This window comes from Lycium ferocissimum, chromosome 4 (genome assembly GCF_029784015.1).
Source record: "Lycium ferocissimum isolate CSIRO_LF1 chromosome 4, AGI_CSIRO_Lferr_CH_V1, whole genome shotgun sequence".
In the NCBI taxonomy this organism is placed as follows: domain Eukaryota; kingdom Viridiplantae; phylum Streptophyta; class Magnoliopsida; order Solanales; family Solanaceae; genus Lycium; species Lycium ferocissimum.
Window position 1 is genome coordinate 20,050,687 of NC_081345.1, and position 22,925 is coordinate 20,073,611.

At 35.5% G+C, this 22,925-nt stretch overlaps 1 protein-coding gene across 4 annotated transcripts; it reads right to left on the reverse strand.

The window, feature by feature from the left end:
* Window positions 1-1,714: 1,714 nt before the first annotated feature.
* Window positions 1,715-19,173, reverse strand: LOC132051752 (BAG-associated GRAM protein 1-like). 4 transcript variants are annotated; one of them, XM_059442947.1, is made up of 18 exons: window positions 18,783-19,173; window positions 17,390-17,440; window positions 17,161-17,258; window positions 16,348-16,423; window positions 16,047-16,172; window positions 15,884-15,930; window positions 14,559-14,646; window positions 14,333-14,449; window positions 13,854-13,883; window positions 13,637-13,736; window positions 12,916-13,022; window positions 11,906-12,049; window positions 11,697-11,801; window positions 3,382-3,528; window positions 3,249-3,302; window positions 3,035-3,098; window positions 2,026-2,087; window positions 1,715-1,920 (listed from the first exon to the last, which is right to left on the reverse strand). In XM_059442947.1, the coding sequence occupies exons 1-18, from the start codon at window positions 18,978-18,980 to the stop codon at window positions 1,756-1,758; spliced, it is 1,779 nt and encodes a 592-aa protein (XP_059298930.1). In that variant the 5' UTR covers window positions 18,981-19,173; the 3' UTR covers window positions 1,715-1,755. The 4 variants fall into 4 exon arrangements, with proteins under 4 accessions (XP_059298930.1, XP_059298929.1, XP_059298931.1 ...); XM_059442946.1 differs by having other exon boundaries at window positions 14,559-14,676; window positions 18,783-19,172; XM_059442948.1 differs by having other exon boundaries at window positions 14,559-14,676; window positions 17,390-17,459; window positions 18,783-18,978.
* Window positions 19,174-22,925: the final 3,752 nt, after the last annotated feature.

A 22,925-nucleotide genomic window follows, 5' to 3' on the forward strand; every position in this document is an offset into this window, starting at 1 on the left:
TTCGCCTCCTAAGATACTTGTCTAATTCTTAACACTTGTGTATTTTTTTTTATTTTACTTATGAAAATGAAAGTTGCCTTTAATAGCATACTTTGTTCTTTTGTAAAGTAAACTTCGCCTCCTCCGCATACTTTTCTAGTTCTTAACACTTGCGTAAATTTTTGTTTTGCTCATAAAAATGAAAGTTTGCCTCTAACAGCATACTTTGTTCTTTTCTAATGTAAACTTCTGCCTCCTCCGGCATACTTGTCTAATTCTTAACACTTGTGTATTTTTTTTATTTTACTTATGAAAATGAAAGTTGCCTCTAACAAAGCATACTTTGTTCTTTTGTAAAGTAAACTTTTGCCTCCTCCAAGCATACTTGTTGAGAACTTTTACTCGATTATTTTTTGTCATGAAGTTACTATAATTTCAAGTCTAAGTCATTGAGCATTGTATACTAATCAAATGGAACGTATAAACTAATCAAAATCGAACAAAGCAATAAATTTGATCAATTCTATGTTGTTGAGTAAAATTATGATTCGCAATGTGAATCTCTGTTGCATATCGTTGTTTAGTTCATAGAAGATGATTCGTTGTTATTTTCAAATATTAACAAATCTAAACTTAATAAAGCATCAAATTAAGTTGAATTACATTCAATTGAAACGCTATATATTATGTATTTTATCTTTTTCGATGTTGTAGCAAAAAATCAATGAAGATTTCTCGTGAAATGTTGGAACGATGGAACGATTGAAAGGTTTGTTGTTGAAATGATGGATAGGTTTAATTGGATGTTTGGGGTTCGTTGAGACTTTGATTTTTATATGTTATGGGTAGGGGTAGTAAAGTCTTTTTCTTATTATCTTTTAGCTTAAAAGGGCAAATATTAAAGACCACGCATTACGGGGGCAAAAATTAAAGACCAGCGCATTTGAAGGGCATTCGCGCCAATTGCCCGTGTCATTATGCAAGACTAGACAAGATTAGAAATGACGACTTTAACAAAAGGTTCATGTAGCACATACAGAGGATAAAATGAGAGAAAGTCTTGATATAGCTTGGTCATGTCATTCGTCGACCCTCACAGGCTTTAGTCCATATATGTAACATTATAATTGGGATAAATCTAAAATCACTTGGACAAAAGCTGTCTTGAAGGACCTATAATCTCTTGGCATTCATGTAGACTTAGCGAACTATAGGCATAATGGAAGGAAAAAAAAAAAAATTAGGCAGTACCTATTAGTTGAAAATCTTTTAGTCGTGTCATCATTTTACTTTACGGCATATGCTTTTTTTAGGAATTGTCTGGCCTTTCAGATATTTATATGAACTCGAAAATATAAAGAACTAGTACTTTTTATTTTTAATTTTGTATAATATTGACCTAAGATAAGGTTATATGGAGTAAGATGGTCAACGCGGGTTCATATAGTCGATCTCAATTGGTTTGAGATTGAGTTAGAGTTAGTGTTGTTGTAGATAGATTCTTTAGGCTTTGATTTAATATCACAATATCACAAAAAGTAGAGGAGAAAAATAATTCCCCAGGATACCATCTTTGGAAGATGGATAATTTACTTCCCCCGCTGTCTAAAAATCTACTCCATCTTCACTTCCTCGCCAAAATGGCGAAAATTAGCTCACAAAGGTAAAAACTCAAGCTTTGTAACCCTGTACATTCATTGAAGAGAGCAATTTTGAAAAAGTAGTGCTGCAGATGCCAGAAGAAAATAGTCTTCCATTAAAATGAAAAATTGCACTTCATGAATTACAAGGGCGCACACTGGATCTCCTTGGTGGAGATAAGTTGCCATGATCATAGAAGTATTGTGATGAGGAGATGACATTTTCTATTTCACTCACTGATACTCTTGGTTTAACAAATGAACGTGCCACTTCCAACATTATTGCCAGCTCTTTCTTGTACTGCATAGGTGATTGAAAAGAGTAGAGGGGGAAAAAGAGCACCGCAATTAGCTTCTCAGAAAATAAGAAGAACGAAATAAATAACTTACTGAGGAAAAATAATACCTCGTTAATAGCTCCTGACTTTATTTTAGACTGCATAATGCACCACTTCTTGAAATGTGCACCTGTTGAAATTGCAAATTGCAAATGCACCACTTTAGTTTAACTTCAAATAGAGAAACTTAGTCAAGAAAATCCTACGTTCCATGGGCAGCTCTAAATTATGCATTGAACTGACCGTATCATGCTAGTAACTCAACAGAAAAAAAGAATTTAAGAAAAGATGACTGTATTAACTGTCAAGTAGTGGAAATTCAGTTGGTAGGTGTCCAAAGGAAAACATAAATCTGATATCTTCAGCATTTCAAGCGAGAATCCTAAGCTCTGGGAATTACAACACCTGCGAAAGCACTCAGAAGCTGCGTTGCTCGGAGCCTCGGACTCTTCAAAAATGCCGTTGGCCACGTGTCGGATTCTCCAAAAGCAGTCGCTCCGGAAAGAAGGAGCGAACGCGAAAAAGCTCAAGTGATTTTCCCTTGACTACTGTCAAGCATTTTTGAATGATCCAACAGGGGTGTGGCAGCATTTTTGGAGAGTCTGAGCAACACATAAGCCCTAAACACAACAGTTTACCAGGCAAATAGCTTCCGAACTGATTTGATTCCAATTTTGATGAATAACAAGGGTATCAATAATCCATAAGAGTCTAGTGAGAGTGTAGCATTAGGGTGATAGGCAGATGATTTTCCCAATAGCCCAAAAGTATAATGGACGATAAGCAAAATGATTGGTTAGAAGATACTCTTAATGCATTTAAGTGGTAGCCAGTCAACTACTAAAATGGCAGACATAGTCCTGGTGATATATCACTACTTGAACCATTTGGATACCATATCTGGGTCTCTTTCACTGCACTCCTCCCCAAACAAAAAAATGCTTTCATAATTTGTTAACCCGTCAAATGGGAGACGAGACCAGGGCCGGTAGATTCACTTTGACATGCAAAGATGATGAATGGACAGTGGCTTGTACGCATCCAGCAGAACAAGATACCAGGCTAGAAGACGCTTACCAGCTTTTATGTCCAAACTGCAGGATGATTCAGAAGTTGTTTCTATAGACCACCTACAGTGAACCTGATTGAATAGCAAATCTAATCAGGGATTAAGATGAATAAGGAGCTCTCTAGGAGGCAACACATGGAACTAAAAAATGCTTATGTAAAAAAAGGTCCATATAATTGTACTAGGAAAAGAACGTGGCCTGACACCAAAAGTCACTATTACCTCAAAGCATGACCCAAACGGAACATCATGGGCCTGTTGCACAGTCTCAAGTACCTGCGGGAAAGGTTAAAATGTTCTAAGCATACTCTCATGATAAGTTCATACAACATTGAAGGTGGACTGTGAGAATTACAAGAGTTCTCTTGTCCAGCGATAGAACAGCATGCTGATACTCAGTTACTGCTGTGTCTGAAGGGCACATAGGGCTGTTACATACTGTTCTGAATGTAATTTCTCTGACTTGACCATCATACTCATCAGCAGAATTCCATTGACCCATCTAAGAAAATGAAAGACATTCAATATTTAACTCATGCTAAAGCAACTAAGTAAAGAAATTTCTATTGAGATGTGAAAGGCATAATGAGGCTAGCATAAGTTAGCTCTTCGTGTTACTCTAGCTCTTAGCAGAACTAAATAAAAGTAACACCAACTACCCCTCAGTCCCAAACATGTTGATATCAGCTATAATAATCCTCACTAACTATGTTTCTCAATTTAAGCTCAATTCGTCTCCATTGAAGCATAAGTAAATGAACCAAAATTTATAACTACAGGCAAAAGATAACCCAAAACTTCGTAAACTGCATTGCAGAACAATTTAATCCTGAAACACAGTTTAACATGTCCCGCAAAGATAACGAAAATTCCCTACAATAAGTTTCATAATCTTGAAGTCGCTTTCTTTCATAATCTTGAAGTCGCTTTCTTTCTTTTTGTATTACAAAATTTCTTTGTTTCTACACTAGCTTTCATGATTAAAGATATCAGTGTTCAGTTGAAAATTACTGACAAAGCCAATGCAAAGGTAGTGCAGACGAGGAGGAGCACACCTGTCGGACTTGAAGAAAGTTAGGTAAAAAGACCACAGTTGTATTATTAACTATTAATACAACAACAACAACATGCCCAGTATAATCCTACCAGGTGAGGTCTAGGAAGGGTAGAGTGTACACAGACCTTACCTCAACCTTTTGACGGGTAGAGAGGCTGTTTCCGATAGACCCCCGGCTCAAAGAGAGGTGAAAAAGCATCATGAATAATAAACAGTAATAATAAGCAGTAATAGCCTATCTATCTGCTATCAGTAATAGCCTATCTATCAGTAATAGCCTATATATCTCCTCCCCAATACTTCTTCGGTCTACCTCTGCCTCTCCTGAAACCGTCCATAGCCAACCTCTTATTTGAATTTTCAAGAGAAAATAAAAGGAATAGGCAAAAGGAAAAGTATTTTTCTTTCTTCTTAAAAGAAAAAAAAATATACCTTTCTTTCTGCAAAAAAGAAAAAGTACTTTTCTTTCTGAAAGAGTACATTTCTTTATGAAACAATGCAACTCTTCCCTAGAGGTTGGATCATTTTAGGTCGAAGGATTAAAACATCCCTATAAATAGATGAAATTCTGGAAATATTTCTATCATAAGAAATACTCAAAAAACCAAAATTCTTCCTTAAGAAAAACTGCATAAGTTTAGTGACTGCAGCATTATTCTTGTGTGTTCAGAGACTTGATTTCATTATTTCTTGGCTTTGATTCATTCTATCCCGGGAGAGTATTTGTGAGGGACAAATTATTCTCTTTGGAAAGAGCTCCAAATAAGGTATACGGCTTGAAGCATATCCAAATTTCTCACCACAAACACACAATTTTCTAACAATCAAAGAGAATTATTTAAGGCATTTACTTCATGATCCCTTGAATTTTTGCTCGTTCGCGCTCATTTAAAGAGCATAGATTGTTGCTATCAGGGAAGAAAAGTTTTAGGCTTTTGCATCGATTGCCTAAGCAAAGTGATGCCATAATTTGCCGTCAAAGGTCTTGTATTACTTCATTAGACATGCATACATGCATCAAATTGAACGATTCCAATTAAAGTGGAGTTTTTGTTCCACTATTGCTATAAGAAAATTTGGTTGCATATTTGATGGGCAACTCCTTTTCATTTGTGATCTTTCTACTGGGATTACAAAAGGAAAACTAAAATTCATGTCTTTTTCATTGATGAACTTCACCACCAATACTTGGCACATCAAGGAAATTATCATTGTCAATCCAAGATTTGTAAGAGTGTAGGCGTGTGTCCATTGAAATTTTGTACTTAAGGCAACAACAAAGTGAGCTCCCTACGATAAAGGGATCAAATCAAAAGCAATTAGTCAAGATGAAAGCAGCAAATATCGGGTTCTACTTTCTTAACTTCACTCATTATTATTTATGAATTTATACCTTTTTTCTGCGAAAGGAAAAAAAAAGTACTTTTCTTTCTACAAAAAGAAAAAGTACTTTTCTTTTTGCAAAAGGAAAAACTGCTTTTTGATTTTTGTGAAATTTAATTTCATAAATATTAGGGTGGATGGCTCACTTGTGATGATCATGAAATGCATTCTGAATAAGTTTAGGAATAACATATTTGATATGCTTATTATAAATTTGTTATTCTGCACCAAAAAAAAAAAAAAATTATCATGTTATAACCACGTTGCATAAATATCATATGAATTTTACTTTCAAGTTGTGGGATGATATATGTATAGGAAATCCTTTATTTGATGGATATTTATACTTGAAAGTTGCTAGAATATTTTGAAATTCAGAGAAATGATAATTTTGTTATTAGATCATTTTGCATTTATTGAAGGATGAAGTTTATGTTTACTTGCTTGTCTCTAATTTTTCACTATGACACTCATCTTTAGGACATGTTAATTTTCATAGAACGATGGATATTTCTAAATGTGGCTTGATATCGGTAATGAATGTGGATAGTGAAAAATGTAAAACTTGCATGTTAACAAAGAAATATGTTATTACTCTAGATTTTGCAAAGTTTAACTTGTAAATTCTAAAGACGAAGCACTGGAAAAATTTAAAATTTACAAGACTGAGGTTGAATTGCAATGTCAATCTTCCACTAAGTGTCTAAGGACCGATAGGGGAGGGAAATATTATAATCCCACATTTTTCCAAAGCACTAGTATTGTGCATCAAGTAACGGCACCATATAAACCACAACAAAATGGTATAGCCGAACGGAAAAATCAGGTCTTAACGGAAATGGTTAATTCTTTATTATTTAACTCAGGCCTAAGTCACGGTTATTGGGGTGAAGCCATGTTAACGGCTTGTCATATTCTTAATAAGGCTCCTAATAAAAAGAAATTCAATAGCCCATATGAACTTTGGAATAAAAGACAACCAAATATGAGTCATCTCAAAGTTTGGGGATGTAGGGCTATAATTAAAGTCCCGAAACCTGAAAGGAAAAAGTTGGGTGAAAGAGGAATTGAATGCATCTTTAAAGGATATGCTGAAAATAGCAAAGCCTATAGGTTTTTGGTCATTGAACCTAATGATTCATACTCGGTTAATACCATCCTTGAATCAAGAGATGCGATTTTTGATGAAACTCGATTTGTATCAATTCCTAGACCAAAAGATATTGTTCCAAGTGATCCAAATTCTCCTACTTCACAACCATTAACCTTTCAAGATAATGAAAATCAAGATGACATTGTTGAAGTAAGAAGGAGTAAGAGAGTTAGAAAAGAAAAGACACATGGAGATGACTTCTACCTCTATTTAGTAGAAGGTTCAACTGAAAAAATTGAAAATGAAATTCCTTCTTGTTATAATATGGAAAATGATCCTATTACATTAAGTGAGGCCATGCAATCTCCTGATGCACCCTTATGGAAGGAGGCTATCCAAGATGAGATAGATTCCATTATGAAAAATAATACTTGGATCTTAACAGACCTTCCACCCGATTGCAAACCCATAGATGGTAAATGGTTGGTCAAGAGGAAGTTAAAAGTAGACGGTACCGTGGATTAATACAAGGCTCGCTTTGTAGTTAGGGGTTTTACCCAAAAACACGGCATTGACTACTTTGATACTTATGCTCCCGTGGCTAGAATAGCCACAATAAGGCTGCTTATTGCACTAGCCTCCATTTACAATCTAGTAATTCACCAAATGGATGTCAAAACTGCATTTTTGAATGGTGAATTGGAAGAGGAAGTCTATATGAGACAACTTGAGGGGTTTGTAGTTAAAGGGCAAGAGAAGAAAGTTTGCAAACTTGTAAAATCATTGTATGGGCTAAAACAAGCCCCTAAGCAATGGCATCAAAAATTTGATGAAGTAATTTTATCCAATGGCTTTAAAATCAATGAATCAAACAAGTGTGTTTACTCAAAATTTGAAAAAGAAAAAGGAGTATTCATTTGCTTGTATGTAGATGATATGTTGATCTTTGGGACCGATATAGAACAGGTTGAGACCACCAAAAGATTTCTATCTGCTCAGTTCTCCACGAAAGATATGAGAGAAGTGGATGTCATTCTTGGTATAAGAATTATTAGAAATGATGGGGGGTTTACCTTAACACAATCTCATTATATCGAGAAAATGTTAAAGAAATTCAATCATTTTGATTGTAATCCTCTTTATACACCGTATGATCCATGTTTTAAAATGGAAAGAAATGGCGGAAGGCAAATTGCTCAACTTGAGTATGCTAAGTTGATCGGTTGCTTGATGTACGATATGACTAGTACGAGACCTGACATTGCATATGCAGTGGGTAAGTTGAGTAGATATACTTGCAATCCGAGTAAGCATCATTGGCATGCCATAAGAAGAGTACTAAAGTATCTCAAGAAAACGCTAAATTATGGCATCTATTACAGTGGTGATCCCGCTATACTAGAAGGGTATTCGGATGCAAGTTAGATCACTGATCAAGAGGATTATTCCTCAACAAGTGGATGGGTATACCTGTTTGGTGGGGGTGCGATATCTTGGGATCTAAGAAGCAAACGTGTCTTGCGATTCAACTATGTTCGCAGAATTTGTAGCCTTGTCATCCGCTTCTAAAGGCGGGAATGGTTGAGAAATTTGCTTTTTGATATTCCATTATGGCCTAAGACCATGCCACCGATTTCTATCCATTGAGATAGTGAGGCCACCTTAGCCCGAGCGTACAATCATGTATATAACGGAAAGTCTGGGGATATTGGCCTAAACACAGTTATATAAATCAATTAATTAAAGATGGAGTGATCACGGTTGACTATGTACGTTCACTTAATAATCTTGCGGATCCATTAACTAAGGGATTGACAAGGAACTTGGTGTTGAGAACATCAAGAGGGATAGGGTTAAAACCCATAAAGAAAGACCATTAAGGGTGAAGCCTCAACTTGACGCTTGATACAACATCCAGTCTCAAGTTCAATGAGTGACAACATTCTTTATTGGTTGATGGCACTTGGTATTATCGTCCCAAAGTAAGTGCTTTGTCCTACAATTTGTTAAAAGGAGGTTGAGTTTATAAATTCTTAATAGACCTATTGGTGGGTGCACTTGCAGGAGCATATTAATAAGGGTCTACCTATGTGGATGCAAAGTGGGCCGCTTCAAGAAGCTCGGGTTTGGTTTCTATGCATTCGCGAGAGGATTGGAACACAAGGCCTTATGGTGGTGGTTATAAAGAAATAATGTAATAGAATTCATGTGTGAGATACATCCTATTTTACAATATGGTGGTCGGTTCAAAAGACTTGTCTTACCTGACTATTCAGTTTAATAGAAATTGTATTCCGCTAATGTAAAGTTCAATCGCCAGATACTTTATTTATGCATGGATTCACTTGTCTCTTAATTTTTAAAGGAAGTATTGGGTTGTTATTTTCACTCGAAAATGGTGGGGGATTGTTGGAATTTTCAAGAGAAAATAAAAGGAATAGGCAAAAGGAAAAGCATTTTTCTTTCTTCTTAAAAGAAAAAAAATATACCTTTCACTCTGCAAAAAGAAAAAGTACTTTTCTTTCTGAAAGAGTACATTTCTTTATGAAACAATGCAACTCTCCCTAAAGGTTGCATCATTTCAGGTTGAAGGATTAAAACATCCCTATAAATAGATGAAATCCTGGAAATATTTCTATCATAAGAAATACTCAAAAAACCAGAATTCTTCCTTAAGAAAAACTGCATAAGTTTAGTAAGCTGCGAGATTATTCTTGTGTGTCCAGAGACTTGATTTCATTATTTCTTGGCTTTGATTCATTCTATCCCGGGAGAGTATTTGTGAGGGACAAATAATTCTCTTTGGAAAGTGCTCCAAATAAGGTAGACGGCTTGAAGCATATCCAGATTTCTCACCACAAACACACAATTTTCTAACACCTTCACACTAGTGCATCCGTGCATCTCCTCTGCACATGTCCGAACCATCTCAGCCTCGATTCCCGCATCTTATCCTCCACCGAAGCCACTCCCACCTTGCCCCGGATATCTTCATTCCTTATCCTATTGCTCCTAGCATGCCCACACATCCATCGCAACATCCTCATTTCTGCAACTTTCATCTTCTGGACGTGAGAGTTCTTGACTGGCCAATACTTCGCCCCATACGTCGTGGTAGGTCTATCCACCAATCTATAGAACTTACCTTTAAGTTTCGGTGGCACTTTCTTATCGCACAAGACTCCGGATGCGAGCCTCTATTTCATCCACCGTGCTCCAATACGATGTGTGACATCATCGTCGATATCTCCATTTTCTTAGATAATAGACCCAAGATACTTGAAACTCTTTTTCTGTTGAATGACCTGGGTTCCAAGCCTCACTTCCACGCTAACCGCCTACGTCACGTTACTGAACTTGCACTCTAAGTATTCCCGTCTTGGTCCCACTAACCCGAACCCTTTTAGACTCAAAGTCCGTCTCTAAACCTCAACTTAGCGTTAACTCCCTCCGGACTCGTCAATCAAAACAATGTCATCTGCGAATAACATACACCATGGCACCTCACCTTGAAGTTGCCGCGTCAGTCCATCCATCACTAAGGCAAATAGAAATGGGCTAAAAGCTGATCCCTAGTGTAACCCCATCATCACTAGAAAGTGCTCTGAGTCTCCTCCCACTATCCTAACCCTGGTCTTGGCTCCATCGTACATGTCCTTGATCGCCCTAGTGTATACCACCGATACGCCTCTAGCCTCCAAGCATCTCCGTAGAACCTCCCTTGGGACTTTGTTGTATGCCTTTTCTAACTGAAAAAAGGGTACTATATTACTCTTCTTCCTCCACTACTGTGTAAAGGTACAGATCCAACAGCCAAGGTATTATTAGCTCTAACCAAACCATTGGAGTTTGGAGCGTCACGGTTTTGTCCTTTTGGATTTAATCCAAAAGAAGCCTCGATAGTTGAAGTCCTGAATTCGCTCTATATGACTCCTAACTTTCCTCTCCCATTCCGATGTGAGATTTGTCTAAAGCAAGCTTCATAACGACCCTTTTTTTCTAGTTCAACCACCCTCTTAGGGACTCAGCATCCCCGCTGATATTTGTCACACAAACCGGCTTTAATACCACATGTAACGGTTCAATACTAATTACCAAGGTATTGTTAGCTCTGGCCCAAGCATTGTGGTCTCGAGGTTTTGTTCCCTTGGAATTTAACCCAAAAGGCACCTCGATAGTTGAATTCGTAAAGGGAGTTCGTTGTGAAGCTTGTCTTAGGCTAATCCCACATTGGAATAGGAGAAAGTTAGACATTATATAAAGGTGAATGTTATATAAGGGCGAGTTTGGGATTCAACTGCCGAGACGCCTTTTGGGTTAAGGCCTAAGAGGACAAAACCCTGAGTGTCCAAAAGTTCGGCTAGAGAAGAAAATACCTAGATAGTTGGATTTGGGCTCCTACATACTGATATTGACTGACTTGGTGATGGAGAGCCCCTTGCCATCAAGTATGCCTTTTTGGATTGTGCGTTGCAATTTAACTTTGTGGTGTGATGCCCAAGTGACCTAAGAGTATTTCCTTGAGATTTATACTTTTTCTTTGCCAACCTCTTCCAAAATTCATCACCCCATAAAACAACCTTGACCCTCTTCAGAATACCTTCAATTTCCAACCTATTACCTTGCCCTTTAACCTCAATCCATTTCAAGAGGTCTGGGCATATCCACACTGCATTACAGTTTATGCACATTCACATTTAACACGTGCTATCGCTTACAAGATATTGAACTTGGTCACGTTCACTTCTTTCAGCCTAATCTTGATTTTCAATTGTAGAGAGATACCAAGAAGAAACTGCACAACAGGAGGAGTAAACTGATAATTGAAAAAACCAGTTTTTGAGCTTTCCTGTTTTCAGTTGGCAGTCACTTTTTGCTAAGTTACTACTACCTTTGACCAGATCCATGCCCCAGTGCATTTTAGGTGAGATACATCTTAACTTATCAAAAGAAAACCTTGAAACACCAGTACTAATCAAACCTCTTCGCTCACCAGCAAGGAAAAGAGAGGAGGATACTAAAAAAGAAGATATTTAAGAAAAACTCAAGAGTGCAGCCGCAAGTTAAAGCAAACTAGAAACGCATAAAGAAGCATGAGCCAAAAAAATGTTTTAGATAAATGGAATGTGGGGCTTACAATGAGATTGAAATCTTTCCCTGCTGCACGGTACTCATTAGTGAAATTTGAACCATCAGCCAATAGCAAATGAAAAAATTGCTCGGCTGTGCATGTCAAAACATCCTTACAAATTTTAAGAGTGTCATAAATCTTGGAGAAAGGAGTTCTAGTTCCAAAAACTAAAAATATCTTACATACATTATATATACCAGAGAGGACTTACATACATTATATACACTAGAGATGACTTCTTCTTTAATGAATGGTTGATATTTCTGAATCTTGGTAACACTTTCTTCCTGATTTACGTCCATCTTTTTGCATCCTTTAACCGAGCTGCTATGTGCACGCAATGCTGACTGTTCCATCTCCTACAAAGAGAAAGGACAGAAATTTAAAATCAGAAAGAAATCATGTGAAGCCAAACTCTAACGGGTAGATACAATCTAAATCTAAAAGTAAAAACAATGTTAGAGACAGTTCAAAGCTAAAGTAAAGACAATTTTCTTGCGTTCCGGCTGTAATAGAGATTAGAGAATACAAAAAATGCCGATATGAACAAATCAGCTGGAATGTTGCTTCAAGAAGCTTACAGGTAAATATAATTACATAGCACCATTAAAGGAGACTTGAAGTAAATCATCAAAAACTATGTCTACTAGACAAAGCAGTATTTTTATAGCCTATGCTATTGTGCTCAGATAACATGGTATTGGAAAAATGTTTTTAGGCATGCTGTCTAAACAGGAAAAAGAAGATGATGGGAAAGCTACTAAAAAGGTAAAGCTTGGGCACAAGACAGATACTTTAGATTTCTTCACAAAGAAAGAGTCATGCCAGCTCAACACATGCATCCTAGTCTCTTTCCTTTTCCTGCTTTTTTGGTCCGGAAGGGACACTTGACACACTTCAGCAGTGTTAAATTAAATAGTATGCTTCCAAAAGATAGCTCTTTAAAAGAGATATCTGGAGATGGTAATCACACTGATCTTCACGTGGAATGTTCTTACCTACTTGTGATGAATGCTTATGCATTCAACCATGTCTCAATATTCAGAATACCTCTTTTATTGACTACAGAATTATTTTTAAGACAGCTCAGCTAAAATCTTCAATTTAATTCCTGGTGGTTGAGTCAATATTCACAACAGGTATATGATATCCAGGACAGTTTATTGTCTCAGATAATATTCAGAAAAGTACTAGCTGAAAGCACAGATACAATTAATAATATAACCTTCTTCTCAGCTTCTAGCATGGCATGATAGTTATCGACTGAACGTTGCAACGATCTCAACGCATGATTCCTATTCCAAAAAGATGCGAATTTATATCTTACTCTACCTGAAATTGGAGAAAGATACGTAACTAGTATATCAACCATGATATATCTAGAATACAATTTCAAATTCAACTCTCTAAAAATGAGCAAAAGAAACCACCTCCCTTGTCTCGAAATTGGATATCCAGTTTTCAGTTGACAAGATTATTGTACAGCAGTTTCATGGTAATGGAGAAACATGTCCCACCAATAGGTAGATTTAGTCGTAATGTAGCAGAAATTGGAACTTGTCATATAGACTATTCAGAAGTTCAAAAAAAAAAAAAGGTGGGGGGAGGGGGGAGGGGGGGGGGGGGGGGCGCTCAACTTGAGTTACATAGTGTGAGGTAAAATTTTATTTTCTTGAGAAGTACACATTCTTTTTGTCTCAATGGCGAAAGAACATATATTTTGGGATGGATAAAATACCAAGGTAGAATTTCTAGACTCGCATGACGATACTAGCAGTGCTAGTGGTGCTATCACAGAATATCCTCACAACATATCAAAAAGTAAAACCTATGAAGGAGAAGCTCACTCATAGCTCGCCAACTTCCCGTTTCTCTTAAAACAAGAGAAAAATGTGCTCATAAATAAAATGAAAAATAAGGTTGAAAGATCAAAACAAAATACTAACCATCAGGATTTCCTAAAGGAGGCACCCCGTGGCCGCCAGCACCCATGCGGAGAAGTACTGTAACAGCAGGATTAACAAATGCATGCTGGCTCCTCCTAATCTGAAAGGAAAAATAATACTCTTGCTGATTTCCCGCAAATGGCCCGAATAAGCATCCCAAGCACATTGAGAACTTGGAAAGAATCGATTATGATAACAAATAAGGAGAATATCGTACCTCATCTATTTCTGCAAAAGGAATAATTACCTGCAAGTGCAGAATTAAGCACAGCAAATAAGCTAACCAATTCCAGCATGGTTGAGATTAATTACCAAACATTGAAAAAGTACAGTTGTTACCAGTTATTTCTATGCTAAGAATAGGAAGGAATAGGGTATACATACACATAACCTTGAGAATATTAAAAAAAGAAATAGTCTCCATCCAGATTTAAATCCCTTAGTCAATCCAACATTTCTCCAAACTCTCCCCCCATAAACCATGCTCCAATTTTCAAGATATCCACAGGTAAGGTGACATTATAATGTTTTATGAACGCAAATACTCAAAACAAACACATGTCAACCATCAGGCAAATATGATAGACAGCAATGGAGAAAACAAATTGATATGCATTTAACTGAGGAAAAGTTACAGATAAAAAGAAGATTCACAAAGTTGGAACTCAGGAGGTACAATCAAAAGATGGATCTGACCTTTATTTGCTTCGAAAATACATTTGAGTGGAAGCAGATATGCCATGTTGAAACATACATACGGCCATGATACAAGAATGACCTTTCAAGAGCACATGAATAACTATGCTCAACAACCTGAAATAAATACAATGATTAGCAACCAACTGACTCACAACAGTCCAAACTTTCCAACTTAAAGTTCTTCCAAAACAATAGTCATTTATCAATAAAAACTAGCTCTTGCCTCATCAGCAGGGAGATCAAATATCATTTGCAGAGGCCCAGGTTTCTGATGAACCACAGTAGGTCCTTGTTTATCCGAAGTGATCCTTCTACGAGTATTCACATAGCCATTCAAACCTCTAAAACAATCAATGAAGAAGGGGGAACAAGATTATTATCTTCTAGTTAAGATGAATTTTAATCATTTCATGGAACCTAGTTATGAACCATAAGGATTTACATAAATTTCTCTCTGACGGATCAAGAATCTTCTAACAATAAAAACAAAAATCGATCCTAAACAAGTCCCATGTGACACTTCAGAGTGTAGTAATGCTCATAATGTTGCTTTATCTTTTTTCTTTTTTCTTAACTTTAAGTGTCATCTAATCATAGCAAATGAAGCTAGAGTAAATATTTCTCATCACATGGTTACCAGCTGGTGACTAAAGGATCAGCACTGATGTCTCGCTCTTTGTCTCCCCCATTCCCCCCTTTTCTCACTAAGTAAGGAAGTGTTTTATTACCTGGTTACTTCTTCCCTATTCCAAACTTTTCTTCCCACCTACCTATTGTAAGCATGAGATAATAAACATCTAGCACTGGTGTATTATCTCATCCATATACTTTCAAACTATTAAAGAATGAGATGTACAGGAGAGAATACTCTCCCTTAAATTCCTATTTTTAGAACTGTGTTAGTGAAAGAAAAATAATGTTGAATGCTAATTGCCAACCAGCCATAAAAGCTATCCAAAATGGATCCAAGTTCCCCAAACAACTAAAACTACTTATACATAAGCTGGTCATGCTACATTTTATTCTATGCACAAACTCATGTTTCATGCTTGCACTGTATTCTCCGGCTACAACATGCTCTATAATAGCTCATAGAAGAAGCAAGTTCCCCAAACAACTAAAACTACTTATACATGAGCTGGTCATGCTACATTTTATTCTATGCACAAACTCATGTTTCATGCTTGCACTGTATTCTCCAGCTACAGCATGCTCTATAATAGCTCATAGAAGAAGCAAAATTTCAGGGGGGGGGTAAAGGATTAATTTAACTGTTTTGTTTTCTTCATCGCCACCATGATACACATTCTTGTAGGCAATACTATCATAAAATTCCTAATTGCAAGTAATTACCCCACTCAACTCGTTGTAAGAGTATGTACATTTGAGAGGCAGACGTTGCCACCGTGGACCAAAAACAAGGAACCCTATGAGAGGACAAATAGCTTATTAAGTATTCTAATAACCGACAGTAGTCCCATAAATAATGGTCGAAATTCAAATAAGAAATAGCTTAAGGCACTATCAATAAGGGGAGAAAAGGAGCACCTTGAAGATTTGACATTGAGTTTTAATGTTTTGACATGAAGATAAACCTGAAAAAGAAAAAAAAAATAACAGCCATAACTCCGTAAAAACCAACCTCTAAAACATCTAAACAAAAAATGATGCATTTTTTTGAAAGCAAAGAAGATAAAGCAATCAATAATACCTGTCCTGATGGGTCCAAGGTATGCCATTCCGCACCAGTTTGACCTTCATTTTCAACAGGTACAGTCACTGAACCAAGAACAGCACTTTTCCAAATTATATCCCAATCATATATTGTCACGTTAATCTGCCATACAATCAAGTAAAAGAATTATTAAGAAAGAAAATAAAAACACAAAATCGATGTAATATTAAACGTGAAAAGTAATCAAACAACAAATACAGCACACAAAATCTGAGGAGGATAAACACACATTGCACTAATTTTGTACTTTATGTCAAAAGATTTTCTGGACACCTACCTCTGCTGGAAGCTCATCAACAGAGAAGTTGAACTCCTCCCCCCACATAGGATTTCTCGCACCAGGAACCATTGAACTGCAACACTAAAAAAGAGTATAACTTGTGTATAATATGAGAGTGATAAGCATGCTGAACATATTGTTCCACAGCTTTCTGAAACTCCCCAAGCCTCGTCACACACATTGTTGACAACAATCCACCAAAAAAAAGGTTAGCTCGCAGATGACCTTGACTTTCAACTATCACAACACGTGTAATGGAGCAAAAGACCATCAAAATATTTATACTATCAAACAACATAAATCTCAAAAGGTGTTCATCTGATATCTCCTTTTTATTATATCAAAAGGAGTTCATCTTATTTGGCCACTGTTGTGAAAATCATCATAGTTGAGCATATAGAATAAATTCATAATAACTCAAAGATCACAAGTACCTGAACATTCATATCAGGTAGAAGGCTCGAACTAGCATGCATTTCCAACAAAAGGAAAGAGATTAAGATGAATAAAAAGGTTCTCAAAGTGCTCTCCACATTGACCACAAAAAAAAAGAGGCATGCTTGTCTAAAGAAATTTGAATATCAATCAGAATGGACCAAATCAACATCAGTGTTTGCAAGATCTATTATACATAGAATGCAAAGATATACATGTGCGCTACAACATCATGACAAATGTGAACTCTGATGATGCAAGTCGGTTATAAAATCAACAATAATAGAAAAACATACACATAACTGCACCTAGACAAGGTAGTCTATGTATACCAGTAACCCAAAGATAGTAGGATAACAAAATAGATGTAATCACCTAAATCTCTTTTGTGAGCCACAACTGATGATTGCATATGGATCTGAAGTCCCATTCAAATTAGCAGCAGCAAGATTTTTAGCAGCTAACAATTCAACCTGAAATATAAGAAAAAGTAGTAGTCAACTACGAGTTGCGGATATAGACCATCACATGAACAATCAGTGCAATAATGCACCAAATCTAGATATAAGAATTATAAGTGCATGAACATGAAGTACAAATATACCTTGATTATATAGGTAGAATTAGTTTGAGAATCTCCTTTTAATTGGCTCATCTACAAAATAAGTGGACAACTGCATGTCAAACAAGTGGAAAATTACATGATGAAACAAAACATAAGTTCATAATTCTCAATCAAGGGAGCATTTCCTTCCTAAGAAAGTGAGAAATTCCTGCTAATGATGGTGGATTGAGGACTCTTGAGAAGCTCAACACATACTCCCTCCGTCCCATAATAAGTATCACCTTAGCCAAAAATACGTATATTAAGAAACCAATAATGAAATGTGAAGTTTACTAAATTACTCCTATATAATAAAAATAAATTAGTTTTTCCTCTGAGAGCATGCATAAGTAGTAATCCTTTTGACATTGAGAATCCAACAATACCAAGTTAGTATGTGGCTTGTCCAATCATCATTTAGATGTTGCTTTAACTTGGCTAAGGGTAGAGTTGGAAAAACTACTCAATTTATGTCTTGATTTCCTAAAGTGACACTTATTATGGGACAAATTTTTTTGGCTAAGGTGACACTTATTAAGGGATAAATTTTTTTGGCTAAGGTGGCACTTATTACAGGACGAGGGAGTACTATGTATTGCCAAAATAGATAATCAAGTACAGTTATTCTCCAAAGCTTAATTTTAGAGTTTCGTTAACTTCTGATATTGGTCATTTCCGAATCGGGATCAGTCTTTTATACGGTACTTTGACATTGTATAGATGATAATTCGACTATACAAAATCAAATTTCAACTTATCATTTAATCGACGATAAGCACACGTGATTATTTAGATACAACTCAACAACTGATTGAAATTTTATTCCACTATCTACTATAAGAATATCATCAGTCCTTTATAGAGAACGCTTGACCAATGATCTCTACTTCACCTTCTAAACTCGTACATACTCTTCCTCTAATTGGAATAAAATTAAGTTCAAAATGCTCACTTTAACCAACTCAATTTTATTTAAAACAGGATGGTAATGAGGGGAATAGATAATTTTGACATAACTTTGAAATAGTAAAAGGAAAAAATATTGTGTGCGTCACTGCGTGCGTCTGTAAATAGTAGAGTGTACTTACATCGAATCCAACCCTACATGCTGGAACATCATCCTCCGCTTTATCATTCATGTGTCATTTCCATTAATTAAAATTTTACTAAGGGTAAAATAAAAAGTTAAAAATTAATTGTGTTCTGAACTACTAAAACGATAAATAATTTAAGATAATTATTTTTAGTAGCCAGAATCGATAATTTGAGACGGAGGGAGTAATAAATTTAAAATCCACTTATTATTAGCACACTTAAATAGTGGTTCTAAAGTTAGAATCAATAAAGTTAAAATTCTAGCTCGACCTATGTTTATATACTGTACTGTACTTACATCGAATCCAACTCTACATGCTGGATTATGATCCACCACGTCATCATTAATGACACTACGGTCAACCCGAGCACGATAGTCAACAACTACGTCATCTCCAGCAAGGTTGAAGAACCAGCAAGAGAGTATAACGAATGACGTGGCGGCGATGGCAACTTGCACCTCCCACCACGACGGCAACAGAAACTCCACAATCATCTATTCTTCCACCAAAATTGCACAGATAAAAATGAGCAACTACTGAACAAGAAAAATGTTGATTCAAAGAAAAGAGGTTAATGTAGTTATGGAAATATAGTGTGGTGGTACGAAACCATAGTTTAGAGCAGATACATTCTGATATTTGTGTGAATAAACAATAAACAGAGTCAGTGTGTGTGTGTGTGAGAGAGAGAGAGAGAGGCGCAAAATGGAAGAAAAAGGGAGGGAGAGAGTGGAAGCGTGATTATAAATAGTCCAGAATTTGAAATGATGGATTTAGCCCCGTTGCTTTTTCGGTTATGAATCATGATGGTGGTGTTTACAGGAAAGGTTTATTGGAATATTACACTTTGGTTGGATGGTTGTTGCAGACTGTTTCACCATGTATCGTATAGTGTATACTATATCATGGGTACTTCTTTGACCACATTTTCTTTATAATTTTTCTAAATTATTATGATTTATAATATTTTTTTTGTATAGTTTTTAAATAAATAAATTTTTGATTTTACAAATCTCAAAATTTATGTTCAAAGTTATAAAATTTGACTCTCATATTCTGAAAAGGTTCACATAATTAAAATGATGTATCGTACTATATTGTTCTAATGGATATAATGTTTGAATAGCTTGTATTGTTTTCTGTCATTACATAACGTCAAACATCAGTAATTTGAAGGATAAACCTACAAGAAAAGTAAGATATGTGGTAGAGCTACTATAAAAAGGTTGATAAAGAATAAAATAGGATAACAAGTAAAGACAAAATGATTAAAAAAAAAGGGAGAAGGTAACAACACGATTATACCAAATCATTCATGATACAAAATGAGACTTTTCATCGTTACATAACAACAAATTTAACAATACAATAAAAATAAAAATTTAAATAACAATCAAAATAAAGATTGTATTTAAACTAATAACACAATCAATACAACATGTACCAATCCAAACAGAGTTTTAGGGAGAGATTAGGGGTATTATGGAGCTTTCAATGATTCTAACGACTAGAATATTACAGGAATGGTGGATTCAAATAGTTGTTTCCTTTTTCCATGTGAGTTTTGGTGAGAATTCCAGCTTTTGCCATATGTAAAGGAGCCAAAAAGTGTTTGTTTAGAAGTTTGGGAAAATCTTAATTGGACTACGTCCTTGTTTGTAAATAAAAAAGTTATTAAGAAAAGAAAAGCGTGATTTCTAATTATTGTGAAAATTGTTTATTCTCATTGACATGATAGGGTACCAATGACAAGTACCATACCAAACCAATCTATATGGATGAAAATAAAAATGTAGAGAAAGCAAAAGCATAGAAGAGGTGGGAACAATGATGGCTAGTAGAGAACAATCATGATAGCACGGCGCAATGTGCGCAGCTTAAAAGAATCACTTCTAGCTTATTTTTAACAAGTAAATTATTGATACGGATATACTAATTTAAATTTGATTTGTTTAATCTATTATGTTTTTAATACTTATTAATATTAAATTTATTGTACTTATAAAATTATAAGTTCAAAATTTTGTATTTCTTAGAATTTTAATAATCTCTCACATATATATTTTTAGTTGCACAAAAAATAGTGAATTCAATTGAATTCATCGACGGTACACACCTCCGTAACCAGACATAATATATAGAGAAGTAGGCAACAACCAAGTTTTTTAATCTTCGAAACTTTGATCATTATACACTACTGTGATTTTTTGTTGTCAAGTTTACTATAAGAAGTGAACTTTAAGAAACATGATGTTAAATGGATCTTGTATCTAACTCAATTTCAAAAGCTAGCTCAAATGGTGAGGATTGTCTGAGCCATATAAAGAATCCAAGGAATGCATCCATCTTCGACGTGAGATTCCATCATTTATCAACCTCCCCCTTCCTCCAAGCCCAGGCACGGTCCGGGAACTGGAGCATGAACAATATATCCTGGGAGCTTAAATCGGGGGCTAACTCTGATATCATGTTAAATATACATTATTGAGCCTAACTCAACCCCACAAGTTAGCTCAAAGGGTGAGGATTGCTCAACTAAGGAACCCATTTATCTTTGATGTGGGTAATTCTTACATCTTGAGCTAGCTTTTGCAGTTGAGTTGAACCCAAGATCCATTTAGCTTGGTATCATAGCCAAGCCTCCGATGTTGGGCACCCAGGATAGAGTGTTTACGCTCTAGTTTTTGGATTGTGTCTAGGCACGCGGGGGCTAGATGATGGAATTTCGCGTCGGGGATGTATGGGTTTCTTAGACTCTTTATATGGCTTGAATCATCCTCACCCTTTGAGTTGGGCCCAAGATCCATATAATAACTACGTGAATCCTTGAGCTTTAGAGTTTCATTATACGGTTCGTGTACAATGCTTGCTTAAAAAAAGAATAATCTTAAAGAGTTATCAGCAAGCATCTTTTAGGAAATTTTGAGTTGCAATACGATGGTCGACTTGGACTAAAAACGTATATAGTGAAGCTATCGACCTTCAACTCATAAGAACCAACCATCTAATTGAACCACTAAGAGTTTAAGTTTGGTGCATTGTCAGTGTATCAATTTTTTTACACTATCAGTTAATTTTAGAGGTAAAATTAAATATATTTTAAGTTTAACAAATGGTTATAATTAAAAAACAGTAAAGACAATTATAATCTTATTTGTACTGTAATCAAAATTATTTTCTATTTTTAAATGTATTTCCTTTCTCGGTCAACCTTTCTTCTCTCTTAGATGTAGGCAACATCATAGCAACAAGGGAAAATGACTCTGTGCTTTTTATTCCATCGATTTCTTTTAGAGACTTCAATTTATGTCGTTTTCTTGTTTCATGAAAAAACAAATTCATAAGTTGAAAGAGATCGAAGATGAAGACACAGTCCTTACAAAATGGAGAAACTAGGGCATCCTTCTTTCACCATATGTTCTCTTCTTTGCTATGGACAATTCAAAAAACATTTAATCTTCATAGAAAAATACCAATAAACTCTGGAAACAAACCCAAAAGATAAATCTATATAAAAGAAAGTTAGATTTGATTAAAGTTATGGTATAATTGGCAAAAGCAAAGTTGTGATTGTTATGGATTGAAGATGAATAGCAAAGGATGCATTAGAGTAGTGACAGGGAACTTTGAGGGAAAACTCACAGATAGAAATGCTGGATCCATTCAAGGTGTTGCTTGTGTGCGTAGAAGAAGGAGAGAAAGAGAGAGAAAAGCACATTATTTGACATTCTTTTTTGCAAAATATTTATCTAAATAATAACTTTGAAAATTTTGGTAACCTGGTGTAAAAAATAGTACACGGTGTACCAAACTTAATCTCCTGAACCGATTAAACACTAGTGCCCCAAAGCACGAAACACACACAATTAAAATTAATCTAATAAATGAAAATCTTTTTTGAGCTTTTTTCTTCTGAAAATGAAATTTTTTGAGGAAATTCCTTATAAATTGATTAAAAACCATTAACGAAATTTATTTGTGAATATGGGTCTCAAAAATCAAGTATTTACGGGCTGTATACAGATCTTCTTCTCATGTTGATTCCACATCTTAAATAATCAATACCCCTTGTCTATTAAATTTGTTAGATCAAGAATTTCAATTGAAGATAGTAATGTGATCAAACTAAACTATCGTGTCCTACTCAAATTAATTACTTCAGATCACTCGTTGGGTTTGATGTAAGTATGAATATTAGGACTAAGTCCGATCTTTAAATAGAATATTTTAGTAACCATCTATTTTTGCTCATAACATATAAGTAAAATTTTAATTAAACGTTAAATACCAGGTCAAAAAGTGATCAGCTCGTGCTATTTTCTATGTATATCTTGTGTCAGTCACAACATTGTTTTGTGAAATGGGCTCAAGTTTAGAATAATTGGATCTATTGACAAAATCAAGGGAAATTCTTACAAGTCATTCGTCTTCTTGCAAAG